The following is a 14,169-nucleotide window of genomic DNA, read 5'->3' as shown; positions in this document are numbered from 1 at the left end:
CAAAGAACATTATTACTATTTATAAAAAGATGTGTTAAATTTTCAATTTTGAAAACTTCACTCTTCGAAATTGTTTGCAACCACATGAAATTTCAAATGTTGGAACGTAAAGTGACGACGATCTGGGCGTAAGATGGACTTGTAACGACTAAAAGATCGTTCAACATCTACAGATGTTATAGGTGCCTTGCTGAAAGAAGTTATCTCGTTGGTTGTAAAGGGTACACGATGTTCTGAGGTGACTTCTGTTCCACTGATAATATCAGAAATCTGGCAGATGGTCTCCCACCCTTTGTTCTTGCTCAGTACTTCTACCAGTTTTGATCTGATCAGATCTACCTTACTCCCAGGTATTCCTTCCACCTTTTCGATGACTTTTTTAACGTTGGACACGTTTTCTGTCAGTCGAACATTTTGGGACTCAAGTTGGGTAATGGCTTGTGCAAGAAATACGCAATTGTCAGAAATGAATGCAAGGTCGTTCCTTAAATTAGGTTTCTCGAATAAAGACTTGGCTGTATTTATCGCTACTGCTTCGTCTTCGAGATGTGAAAGGACATTCTTGATTTTATTGTAGTTTTCATAGTAATACTGAGCTGCTTCCAGCCAAGTACCCCATCTTGTCAATATTGGTTCTGGTGGAAGGCACAAGTCTGGATAGAGATCTTTTAGCATTTTAATGCGACTTGGTGCTTTTAAGAACACTTTTTTAACCGAGGAGATTAAGATCGGTCCATCTACGTCACTGAACAAAGATCGGACAGTTTCTGCTACTCGATGCAAGGCATGAGCAATACATGTCACATGAATTATCTTAGGATAAAATACCTGAATAGATTGCCCAGCCTTGACCATGTTGGGGGCAGCATTAGAGAGAAACAAAAGAACTTTTTCGTTCAAAACTCCACTGGGGCATAGGATATGCATTGAGGCATCGAAGAATCGTGAAATGGTGGAATGATTGCATTTTTCGAGAACCTCACAGTTCAAAAAATATCCACATCAGCATCACTGTCAAGTTTTCCAATAACTGCATTGGCAATATACCTGCCCTCAACGTCAGTGGTTTCATCAATTGACACCCAAATCGGTCCATCTTTGATATGTTCTCGAATTTTGGTTAGTGTATCTTTATAGATATCTTCCAGGTAGTTTTTCCGCAGAGTGCTCTCGTCAGGCATTTTTTTCCCAATATAGGTCTCTAAAAATCCTTTGAAATGAGGATTTTTAAGTTTGTGGAAAGGGATATCTGCTCTAACCAAAGCCCGACACAGATCTGTACTCAGAGTAGACTTACTTGATGATGGAGATGTAAGGAAGGCTTGATAGGACGTCCTCTCTTTCTTTCTGTTTTTATTCTCTATGTGCGATCCGGTGGCAATATGTTGGGTGACTTGGGAACGTTGAGAGCAAGAAACGCGCTTGTCACAAGCTGTGCAGTACAAAATGTCTCCATCACTTCGAAAAAGTTCTGCTGGAAACTCGCGAAGATATTTAGCAACCAGTTGTTTGTTTGAGGCCGATGTTCGTGGCATTTCACCCAAAAAAGAGTACACTAAGTGACCGAACGAAATGAATTGGACACTTCAACGAACGAGTTGAAAGAACAGACAACGTCAGACAACTTCAAAGAACTAACAAGTGCCCGTCACTGTTTAGCAGCATTATGTGTAAATTACAATAACCATTGTACCCACTGTGATTCACAGCCCTACAGTCTGTGGTTCACAGTTCCTGTCAACCACCTCCAAATTATGAAAATATGCCCAAAATGAAAAATATGAAAAAATATGTACATATTTTGATTAAATATGTAGAAATATTTATTTATTTTAATCAAATATGTATAAATATGCGATAACATCCAAATATGTGGAAATATGTGAAATAAAAGTAGACTCAAACGGCTTAAAAAGTGTCAGTATGAATACTTCTAGTTGAAAAACGTCTGTAAATTGCCTAGAAAAAAAATATGTAAATACATACGAATCCGTTCCCTAGTGATAACTGTTGAGTAATTTATGGTTAACTAATTGAGTTATTTTTCACTTAAGTACATATGTCTATGAGTTATTTTTTAGTTTTCCACTTTTTTACCTCATAAAGAATAGTTTTCTTTATTTTAATACTATATTAATGAAATGTTATTTTATTTATTTATTTTACTTTTTTTTATTTTTTATTTTGTATTTTTCATTTATTTACTTTTATTTTTATTTTTAACTGTTTGTGCATTTTTGTTACAACTCCCAGCTAAAGGTATTTACCTATAAGCTTGTAAATAAATAATAATAATAAATAATTTCTACATCTCTGCGATAATATGATTCATTCCTGCAGCCTGGTTGTGTATATGTGATAATTTATACAAAGCACTCTGGCTGTCACTAATAGTGGTATATTTTTTCTCCGTCAACGAATAAATGTATTTTAAAGCCGTTAAAATAGAAATTAGCTCCGCTGTATAGATGGACGCCTCATCTTCTAATTTAATTATAGTAAAATAGTTCCGAACCGGATCACACACAGCACTTCCGACTTTATTATTGATTTTGGACCCATCAGTAAATAAACGATATGAGCCAGGATAATGGGAAGAAATATAATCTTCGAAGGCCGAGGTTCTCATCTTTTCTGGTACCTTATTCAAGTCGAAGGCAGTATTAACACTTAATTAGGTCAATATATGTTCGTATTTTAAATTGTACACATCTAGTAGCTTATTATTAGAATATACCTTATCTCTAAAGGTAGAGATTCTGATAAAACTTTCTGTGTAAACGGGGCCTTTCTTTTTTGTCCAATATTTGTGTGTGTGGACTTTGGTATTTAATTGACTTATTTTATTATAAATTATCCGGTTCGCGGCTAATTTTTTTAAGACATCGGACAGTACTTCTATTCTACAAGCGAGCGGTAATTCGCCAGCCTCTGCGTACATTACGTCCACAGGTGTGCTGTTCAAGAATCCAAGACACAATCTGATACATTTATTTTGTACAACGTGAAGGGGTCGACAGACTTGCAGGCCTGACCTTACAGAAAACACCCGTAATCCAGCACCGTTCTTATTGTGGCCCTGTAGAACATTAGGAAAACCTCCGGGTCCGCCCCCCACTTACTATGGGAAAAAGGCTCGTAATGTGTTAAGTACTTTTCTATTTTTAGTTCAAAGGTTTCGATGTGTTTTTCCCAATTAATTACTTTGTCCATAGTCAACCCTTAGAATTTTGCGGACATTTGGCATGGAAATTTCCAGTTCTCCAATACCATCTCTCCGGAAAGGCCCGATCTCCTCTTTCTAGTAAAAGGGCAGAGAACTGATTTTGGTTCTGATAGCGACAGACCGTTCAGAAGTGTCCAGGATTTTAGATTCACCATTACTTCTTCAAGCGCTTTTTTGCAATCCTCAGAAGTTTTTTGTGCTAATACTCTCTGTCCATCCTCAAACTGTTGCATAATCCTTTTAGCACCTTACTTTGGTTACAATATAACATTATCAGTAATTATCTTAGCGAATTTTGATGTGCGGTCAAATAAAATTTATAGACAATTTTTTACCCCACCGACGTTTCGGTAAATTTATTACCTTTTTCAGGATATTATAAAATTTGTGAAGTTATATCATCATAACTGTTGTTCATAAATTATAATGACCGTAACTCAAAATTTCCAAAGATAATAAAACGGTCGAAAAACAAAACGGTCGTTATCAGTAATTTTTGTCTTCTTTAGACTCCTCAACCTTACTGCACAATTCACGTGTCACAAATCATTGTAACGTTGAAAAGATGAATGATACATTAAGTTCTTTGTGACGTGTCCAAGATTATATTTTCTAACCTTTTACGTCATTACTATATCGGTTCATCTTTGTCAAAATAGTGGTACTTAATCTCCGAAGTGACAAATGAAAAACATGAAAGTTATGAAACCGGATTCTCAAATAACCAATGTTCCGTTCTTTTATTTTTCTAGCGAATATTATATTCTATTTATATATTAGATTATATATTTATGAAGTAAATGTTACAGTTCTAGCGGCTCGCTTGAACAGGTGTTTGGAGATAATGCCGATTGCTTACACATTGCCCTATCTTCAGTCAGATTTGGAGATCAAATTCAAAAAGAATAAAATAGGGATTTTATATGGTAAGTACAATACTATTAGTTTTGACTTTTCCTACCCCTCGTCAGAGGAAATTTTGCACTCCTTCAGATTTGTTTTGGAATTTTTACCTAAAACAATATTTTTTCCATTCCTGTTCTATTGGCAATTATGTTGAATAAGAGAAGTTTTCTGGGACATCGATTCCTTCAGAACTTTTTAGAATTAATTTTAGAAAATTGAAATCAAATTCTTAAGCTACGGCATCGAAAACAATAATTATATTAAAACTTTGGGCGGGTTCAGTGCAGTGGTTATCAGCGTGGACGTAAGACACAGATGGTAGTTAGGGGAGCTGCGTTTAGCTACCGAGTTTTTATTTGCTAGAAAAATGTTAATAAAGTGTTTCCGCCCCCATCCTCGAACCTAATTTGGAATTTCGGCGTTGAGTATGTATGAAAAATAGACATTACTTTACTCAGTTTTGTAAATCTTTATTTTGAGAAAATTATAACAAGAATAAGACTTCTATTTCTGATACTTAGCAAAGTTCTGGCAGCATAAGCATAAAATATTTTTTTTTTTGTTAAATCTATTTTTCGGCCAATTTAATTGCAGAATTGAGTATACACTACAATGTTTGATAAGTTCATAGACTTCCATTATTTTCTACCCTAATTCTTTTGCAATAGAAAGAAAATTGGCTAAAAACCATTTTCTATTATTAAATTACGTTTTTTGAACATAACTTTTAACGCTGGCCCCGAGAAAGCATGAGGCTCGAAGTAGCCTTGGAGCTTTTTAAATTTTATACGTGTAGAAATATAGCGTAACTTTCTTTATAAGTTATGAAAGACTTTTCTTTTTTTTTTACAGATTGCATTGCTGAATGGGAACGAGAAACGCCCAAACAGCCGGTTGATGAGCCTCCTGAAGATGAATTGCTAAGTAGAAAAAAGAAAAAGAAGAAAAAGAAAAAGAAAATAGTTGCAATACCAGGTATTCCAGGGAGACTAATACATCCGTGCAGTCAGGATTTGTGGAGAACATATGTTTTTATAAGTTATTTAATCTTCTTTTCTTATTATTTTGTCATCATTAAAAGTTCCACATGTCAGAAACATTTTCAATTTATTTTTAATTAATCTGTGAACAAATATCCCTTTAAGAATTTAAAGCTTTAAAAATCTCTCTTTAAAAATTCTTTTTTTTTTTAGTTTTTAAATGTTGTTTTAGAAATCGTTAAATCAACACCTTCCTCTCGGGTGGGTGTCATCTGAAATAATATTATTTTGCGCAAATAAGGAGCTAACAAGAAATGAAATTATTCAAGCGACGAAAAGACTACCGCACGATACAGTTTAATTGACACAGAATCAGTTTTGAAAGTGAACGACAATTAAGTAGCAGAAGAAAGTAAAAGGCTTTCTGAAGTACTGAACAAATAATACAAATATCGAAGGACAAACAAAAAATTCGTTATTGTTACAATATTCTACAACATAATGAAGCAGTGGAAGAGTGGTGTAGAGAACTGTTGAGGGAACTAAGTTTGGAATGTTTGTATCAGATGAGTGCGCAGGGCAAATTAGTAAGAATACCGTGGGATAAATCTCCTGCGTAATAAAGGCTGATATTCTCGTGTGCAATCTCCTGGATAATAAAGGCTGATATTCTCGTGTGCAATCTCCTGCATAATAAAGGCTGATATTCTCGTGTGCGAATGAAACAAGTTATTGATGTGGAGAAGTAGAGACTTACGAGGGTCGTTTGAAAAGTCCGTGCTAAGTCAGAGAGATAGCACCACTGGCGCGTATCGAGGTTATGTTTAGTTAGTAGCATCTCTTGGAAGAACACACACCAAGTTTCAGCCAGATTGGTCTATTTCTTTGTGTTTGGCATTCGTTTGAATCGAGGAAGTCGAGTGATTTTCAAAAAATGGACGAAAAAGAATTTCGTGTGTTGATTAAACACTACTTTATGAAAGGCAAAACGCCTCAGGAGACTAAAGAGAAGCTTGATAAACATTATGGTGACTCTGCACCTTCGATTAGAACAGTTTATAAGTGGTTTCAAAATTTTCGGAGTGGCCATATGGGCACAAGTGACGCTGAACGTTCTGGACGCCCTGTTGAGGTTACTACTCCAGAAATCATTGATAAAATCCATGATATGGTGATGGATGACAGAAGAGTGAAGGTGCGTGAGATTGCTAGTGCTGTGGGCATCTCGAATGAACGGGTACATAATATTTTGCATCAACATTTGGACATGACAAAGCAATCCGCAAGATGGGTGCCGCGATTGCTCACGCTTGACCAAAAACGAAATCGTGTGAAGTGTTGCAAGGACGGTTTGCAGCTGTTCCAGAAGAATCCGCAGGACTTTAAGCGTCGTTTCGTCACTGTGGATGAAACATGGATACATCACTACACTCCTGAGACCAAAGAACAATCTAAATAACGGGTTACCAAGGGGGAATCTGCGCCAAAAAAGGCGAAGACCGTTCCTTCGGCCGGAAAGATTATGGCGACTGTCTTTTGGGATTCGTAAGGAATAATCCTCATCGACTATCTGGAAAAGGGTAAAACTATTACAGGTGCATATTATTCATCGTTATTGGACCGTTTGAAAACCGAGCTGCAAGAAAAACGCCCACGATTGGCCCACAAAAAAGTCCTTTTCCATCACGACAACGCACCAGCTCACACCTCAGCAGTTGTGGTCGCAAAATTAATGGAAATAGGGTTCCAACTCGTTTCACATCCCCCCTATTCTCCAGACTTGGTTCCCTCGGACTACTATTTGTTCCCCAATATGAAGAAATGGCTGGCGGGAAAAATTTTTTATTCAAACGAGGAGGTGATTGCAGAAACGAATGGCTATTTTTCAGACTTGGACAAATCCTATTATTCGGAAGGGATCAACAAACTAGAGCAGCGTTGGACGAAGTGTATAAGCCTAAAAGGAGACTATGTTGAAAAATAAAAAAGGTTTACCCCAAAAAATTAAGTAGTTTTTATTTTTGCACGGACTTTTCAAACGACCCTCGTACTTGCTTTACTTACATCATATTTGCTCATCATTAGAGATCTGTCTTTTACGTAAGATTCATGAAACATATTTTTAGAGAATTGTTTGTTTTCCTGGTACCAACACGAACAGAGAAAAAATTCTACTAAATTGTATTTTGTGTGAGTTCTAACTATGTGCAAGCAAGTGAAAATTTAGAGAATTATCCTGCTTGCATACAGAAAGAAGATTCAGAAATTTAGAATGACGGCTTCCAAATCTAAGAAAAATCTCGCACTGGCTAACCTGTAATGATGATTCTAGCACTTAATTGGAAATAGAGTGAACGAAATCTACACAAACTTTGAAGCATGACATCCGTCGCCATCAATTAGGTTTTATCTTGAAATATGTGAAATGGGTATCACATAAATCACCAGAAGAACTTGACCGATCGGGTATTAAATTGTTTATCTCTTCTCCAGTAAGAACGTTTTTTGAAGTAAATATTCGGCTGAAGGATTAGGAGTGGATGATATACTCAAAGATGTACAATCTGGAATGAGTATAATGCCAGTACATTCTATCTATATATTCCATTGTTCCTAGCCTCATGGAAAAAATTAAGACAATTTTAACAAATTCTTTCTGCGTAGCACTACCGGATTATCATCATTTGCTTTATTAGTCTCTCTTCAGTTTTCGAAACCAAAGAGAAAAAAAATTAAAATGATGATCAATTCTCTCAGACACGAGATGAATATTTTTGTTGGTGTGGTTTCAGTTGTCTCAAATAATGGAACATCCGTATATTTTAGATTTACCAACTAATTGAGCTCTTAAGATATATACTTTTAACTTGAATTTAGCACAAATTTTTCTGTTCAATTTATTACAATATCATATTTCAGGGTCTATATTTGCTGTGGGTTCCAGATAGTAATCTTGGAAATTTCACTGACTTTTTATCTAGCTCTCTGGAACCTGGTTTACTTTTTTCAGTGATGGCATGCATCTTGCAATCTAACACTTTATTCTTTTGTTTACGAATTATAGCATTTCTATGGTTTTTTAATATGTCGTATTTTCAATGTTCGTTTTCTTCTTTACATAAGTGCACATACCACCATCTGAACTACATGCAACCACACATGCAAGACTCAATAAAGACAGAATTTGATAAGGAACGATGAAAAAAAATCTTTCTTTTTTTTATGATTTAAGGCGCGTCAACATCTAAAGTTATCGGAGCCCAGAGCTTTTTTCAGTGCTCTGCCGGCCTCCGGAAAGTGTTCTCTCGTTACACTGTCCATCTGCGGACAGTGAGCTGTAAGAAGCTCCTGGAAAGAGAAAATCTAAGGGTCAGCAGCTGGATTCGGGTCCTCCGCTTGGGAATCTAATACGCTAACCGCATAGCTAATCCCTTCCCTGAAAACATCTTATATAATATTTTCGGCAAAAAGAGCGGGAAAACCTGTCTGATTCCACAGCTCTCCGTCTCCTTTGCTCAGTCGAAAAGAACAAGTCATTTTTTAACAATTGTATTTTGACCTTGAGTTCAGTTTAGAGTGTAGTAGGGTGAACATCGTGTTTATGTTTCTGTCGTTTTTTCACTGGTTAAAAGTCGAAGTGAGTGGACAAAAATTGGACTAATTATGATTTAAGAAGAATATTATAAGTTTGGAAAATTTCAAGAAAATTTATGCAAGGATTACAGAGATATTTGTAATTATTGAAATAATTATTTTTAATTCTTATAAAACACCAATATTCATTGTGGGGGGGAGAACAGTGCCTTCATGTGAGTGTGTGTGTGCTATTGTTATGTATTTGTGTTTACCGGAGTTTTACTAACAGTGGACTAATCACTAGAAGGTAAATAATAAACATTAGATACACAATATAATTGTGCAAATTTTTGCCTGTTTTAATACCAAACCAACTCTCGCCAATTCTTCTCTTATTTTTTGTTTCCTATTATTAAGATATACTAAGAGAAGCTAAGATGGATTTATCAGTAGGAAAAATGTCTGTACAAAACTTAATGGAACTTTTCGGCAACCTAATAGATTCCAAAAATTTAGCCACAAAAAACGATTTGGAAATAATTACCAAAAATATGAAAGTACTAGAAACAGAAAATAGAAATCTAAAATTACACATTCAGAATTTGGAAAAAAAAAAACAATTACTGTCAAAGAAAATGGAGCAAGTAGAAAATTTAAATCGAAGAAATAATTTGATATTTAAAGGCATAAAGATCGATGAGGAACTTAGCTTGGAAGAGCAGTTAAATACTGTAGTCAGAGCAAAATTAGATGTAGATCAACGAGGAAATATAGAATTTACTAGAATTTTGAAAGCAAATAAAAAGACGGGAATTACAATTATTCTAGCGAAATATAATAATAATGCTATAATAAGGAATATAATAAAGAACGCTAATAAACTAAAAAACACGAAAAATTTTATTGAAAGAGATATCTGACAGGAGACACGTGAAAAAAGAAATAAATTACTAACTTTAAAAAAAGAACTTAATAAAAAGTGGAAAAATTTAAAAATAAGTGTGAGAGAAAATAGAATCATTATACAAAATGAAATGTTTAAATTGGAAGAAGACCAGAAACTGTATACAACTAGTTCAGAAGGAAATACGGAAGAAAAATTAAAGAGGTTGGTTGGAGATGAAGGAATCATTTTAATAACTAATCTATTAAATACGCAGAATGCGATATTAGAATTAGAAGGCGGCAACTCGGTCAGTGATCGAGGGGAGATATAGCAATTAAATTATCATAATGATCATAAAAAAATCAATAATAAAAGTATGGAGAAGAAGGAAGGAGTACATGAAACATTACACATCGCTACTTAAAGATAGGGAACAATGTATACAATAAAAGGATGATAAAATATTCTATATTAACGGAAACGGTAGTTTAGGAGGCACTGGATTTCTAATTAACAAAGCAGGAAATAAAAACATTATTAGTTACAAATCTTATACTCGTAGAGTATCAAAATTAATTTGGAAATTAGGAAGCAATGGAAGATTAAAAATTATACAGATTTATGCCCCAACTTCAACCGCAGCAGTAGAGGAAATCGAAGAATTTTACGAAAATGTAAAATTAGCGTTAGAAGAAGACATGTGTAAATATTTACTTTTAATGGGTAATTTTAACTCTAAAGTAGGTGAACATAAAGGAGAAAAGTACATCGGAAAATTTGGACTGTGGCAAAGAAATGAAAGTGGTCAAAGACTAATTGAATTTGTGGAAGGGAATAAGTTGTATATAATGAATACTCTCTTCAAAAAAAGTGAATCAAGAAAATGGAGCTGGTGCAGTCCAGATGGAAAAGTAAAAAATGAAATTGATTATTAGTTAACAAGAGGACGATAGTAAAAGATGTGGATTTAGAGGAGAATAGATATCAGAAGTGATCATAGGGCCATTAAAATAAAATTAGAAATTTTAAATTATAGAAAAACATGGAAAAATAGAGCATATGTTCAAGCTTTGGATTCCACAACTATAAAGAATGAAAACTTTGAAAATGATCTACAGAGAAAGCTTTTGAATTGTAGAGTATCTTTTGCAATAACAGAAAACTTAATACCTAATATAAATATATATACATGTTTAAAAAAAGTGAGAAGTAGTGTTATCATTTTCTTTTACTTTTACTTTCATTAATGAAGAATTCTTTGTTTTCAACCAGGTATTTTTGTTATTTGATTTTAGTTAATGTTTTCAATTAGTATTTGTATTTGCATTGATTTATAGAATTTAATATAGTTGTAACGGAAATAAACTGAACTGAATACCTTTAAAAGGTGCCACAGCAAATTTGCTGAATTGCTACTTACTTACAGGTTATATCCAATCATGTATTTATATTGTAAATTAAGAGCAATAAATGGCTTATTATTATTATTATTATTATTTTGACCTATCTTCGATTTAGTTACTACAATTTAATCTAACTTTCTATTTCACTATATAAATTAAATTCATTATTGTTTCAGCAAATTTTAAATTCTCTAAAGCCTACCACTTCAAACATGGTGTGCCCAGCTACAAGAAATATACTTTAGATGACTTCATTTGGCGCATCAAAGAAGCAAAAAAATACGGTATGTTAGATCTCGAAATTTAAGGACATGTTTGCTATCCTGCAGCTCGATCTTATAAAGTCTGCAGATGTTGCTGAACTGTTAAAGTAGAAAATTCATTCTTTGTTGTGTGCGCACAGACAGCATGGAGGGCGGAACCAAACTTGCTTGAGATACAGGAAATGAGTATCTCTTACATTGTACCTGTCGGTGCATAATCTCTGGGGTCTCATCACAGTCATAACACAGAGAAAAGGTGATCCCATTCCAACGCAATTGGAATTGGTCATTGACGTAGAAAAATCAGGTGGGAAGCATCGAGATTGCAAACAGGCCGAGGCTAATTCATTCCTTACAATCCTTCTGATTTTACCTGAACATTCGGCAGCGTTTTTATGTTACACAATAATTTTATTTTGGTTAATTGAAAATGGAAAAATTGCTTCAAGAGAAGTATAGTGCCGAATAGATTTTTCCTATCGTATAACAACCTAACCTCTGGTAGGCCTCAAGGTCTTGTTGTACCTACGACGCATATCCTATGGTTTACAACTTATAAACACTTCCAAACCTCAATATTTACGAGAATGACCTCATTACTGTATTTCCGTTATACAGGGTGTATACGGAGGAGTGGTCGAAACTTCGGGAGGTGATTCAGCAGCTCAAATGCAACAAAAAATATTCTATTCACTTTGGCCCGATTCTCAATAGTGTCCAAGATATTTGCATTTTTAACTTTTCCGTCGATATTCGCGTTTTTCGCCATAAAAATGGCCGTAACTTTTCTATCCTTTATTCTACAACAAATTTGTTTATTCCAAACGAAAGAGCATTAAATTTCCTATAAATTTGCTTGGTACAGAGCCTCAAAACGATTCTTATAACAATGAAATTTTTACTTGAATGTCTAAAAATTTCGTTCTCGATGATTTTTGTTAAAATTTTCAACTGCATTTTCTCAATGGTTAATGAATCAAGGAATCACATAATTTCAGAAAAAGTTGCGCATTTATTAAGCTTCAAGATCATTTGGATTTTTTTGGTTTTTAATAAAACCCTACCCCGAACAGAGGGGTGTAAATGCAGAAAACTGGGATTTTGCAAACTGACTTTTTATTACTAATTTACTCAAATGTCAATTTTCAAAATTCCGCTGTCCTAAAAAGTTATTAGCGATTGGTGCGTTTTTAATGGATCACCCTGTATATATATATATATTTTTTTTTTTCAGAAAGTCTCCTCTTTCTCCCCAAATTTAAAATATTGCAAATTGAAATCGTCGCCATTTGTCTAGAAGCGATAAAAATCTTCATGAGCCAAAGAATCATTATAGAACTTAATTGTCCTGTCACAATAGTTGGTGAGATTTAAATATTGTTTAATTATTACTACCGAAGTCTGGCTTGAAACACTACTCACTCAATTATCGCTTATTACATTAATATTTATATATGAATTTGGTGATATAAAAAAAGTTTGCAACTACTATTTATCTCTGTATTTTTTTCTGGAATTTAGGTGGCATTAATGTTATGTACTATACGTTTAGAGAAGCATGAGTCCTCCCTCTACCACAGCGGTTCTCAACCTGTGGGTCGCGGCCCCGGCGGGGGTCGAACGACCAAAACACAGGGGTCGCCTAAAGCCATCGGAAAATACATATTTCGCAATTCGAAGCACTTTTTAGCGATAAAACTGAGCTGCAGAAAATAGCTTACTTGGTGGACATCTTTGTCATCTTGAATGACTTAAATTTATCACTGCAAGGACCAAATGCAACGTGCCTCGATTTGTCCGAAAAAATTAGATCATTCCAAATGAAACTTTAGCTTTGGAAAAATAAATTGGATAAAAATAAAATTTACATGTTTCCTACATTATCTGCCTTCTTTGAGGAAAATGACATTGAGCCAGACAAAAAAATTATGATGATAACTTCTGTGAAAGAACATTTGCACATGCTTGCAGACGAAATTTCATCATACTTTCCTAATCTACCTGACACCCCATTTCCATTTGCCAGAAGTCCATTCACCGTGAAAGTTGAAGATATTCCGGAGACAGCGCAAGAAGAGTTCATTGACCTAATTAACAATGATGCAGCGAGAACAGATTTCTCTACGATGCTACTGACAAAATTCTGGATTAAGTGTTTACAGTTAAATCCTATTCTGTCTGAGACTGTGCTGCGCCTTCTTCTTCCTTTTCCAACAACATATCTTTGCGAAACAGGGTTTTCCAGCTTGCTGGTAATCAAGTCTAAATACCGAAGTAGACTTGTTGTGGAAAATGATCTTCGCTGTGCCCTTGCAAAGACTGCCCCAAGAATTTCTGAATTGGTAAGCAAGAAGCAACCACAACCATCTCACTGAACTTGGCAGCATACTGATGCAAAATATTGCACTGTTGTTTACTGTTATATTACTGTTGTTGTATTTAAACCCATGCTATGCCATGGTGAAATGTTATTATTGGAATTAGTAACAAATATTTCTCAATATACAGGGTGTTTCAGGGTTAACTGTTCTAATTGAAAATATGAATTTAAGACCTCAAAACAAGACAAAATTTTCCTCTGAAGGTATGCCCGTTAGCGCTTTGTTTATGAGATATTCACGTCTAAAGATCTCCATTTTATGAATTATTATTAGGTAGGTTATAATAAAAAAAAATTAATAGTGCCTTCCAACTACTTTATTAATAGAAAATAATGACAGTTAAAAGTAAATGAATAAATAATAAAGAAAATGAGGAATCGGTATCTTTCTTCCACAGCAGCAATGGCCGAACGGCACTGGATTGCTGTGAAAAGTAATTGATTCAATTACTCTTCTTCTTAAAGAATGAAGATCATTGACCGGCATTTCATAGACTTTTCCTGTAATGGCATCCCAAGCAAAAATTCAATCCATTGGGGTCAGGTTGG

At 34.5% G+C, this 14,169-nt stretch overlaps 1 protein-coding gene across 6 annotated transcripts in view; it reads left to right on the top strand.

The window, feature by feature from the left end:
- LOC141457460 (uncharacterized) overlaps positions 1-14,169 on the top strand; it is a 94,800-nt gene that overhangs the window by 23,300 nt on the left and 57,331 nt on the right. For 5 of the 6 annotated variants that reach the window (XM_074134478.1, XM_074134477.1, XM_074134476.1 and 2 more), the window contains 4 exons: positions 4,036-4,152; positions 4,985-5,107; positions 11,154-11,261; positions 12,475-12,603. In XM_074134478.1, coding sequence (XP_073990579.1) covers positions 4,036-4,152; positions 4,985-5,107; positions 11,154-11,261; positions 12,475-12,603 — 477 coding nt within the window. Of the gene's footprint in view, positions 1-4,035; positions 4,153-4,984; positions 5,108-11,153; positions 11,262-12,474; positions 12,604-12,761; positions 12,818-14,169 lie in introns of those variants that run through there. The other variant, XM_074134481.1, reaches the window with a different exon arrangement.

The sequence above is a fragment of the Rhodnius prolixus genome, unplaced genomic scaffold, assembly GCF_049639745.1.
Source record: "Rhodnius prolixus isolate KJV_2025 unplaced genomic scaffold, Rpr scaffold_16, whole genome shotgun sequence".
In the NCBI taxonomy this organism is placed as follows: domain Eukaryota; kingdom Metazoa; phylum Arthropoda; class Insecta; order Hemiptera; family Reduviidae; genus Rhodnius; species Rhodnius prolixus.
The sequence above is the reverse complement of the archived record's forward strand: the minus strand, read 5'-3'. Positions and strand labels throughout refer to the sequence as shown.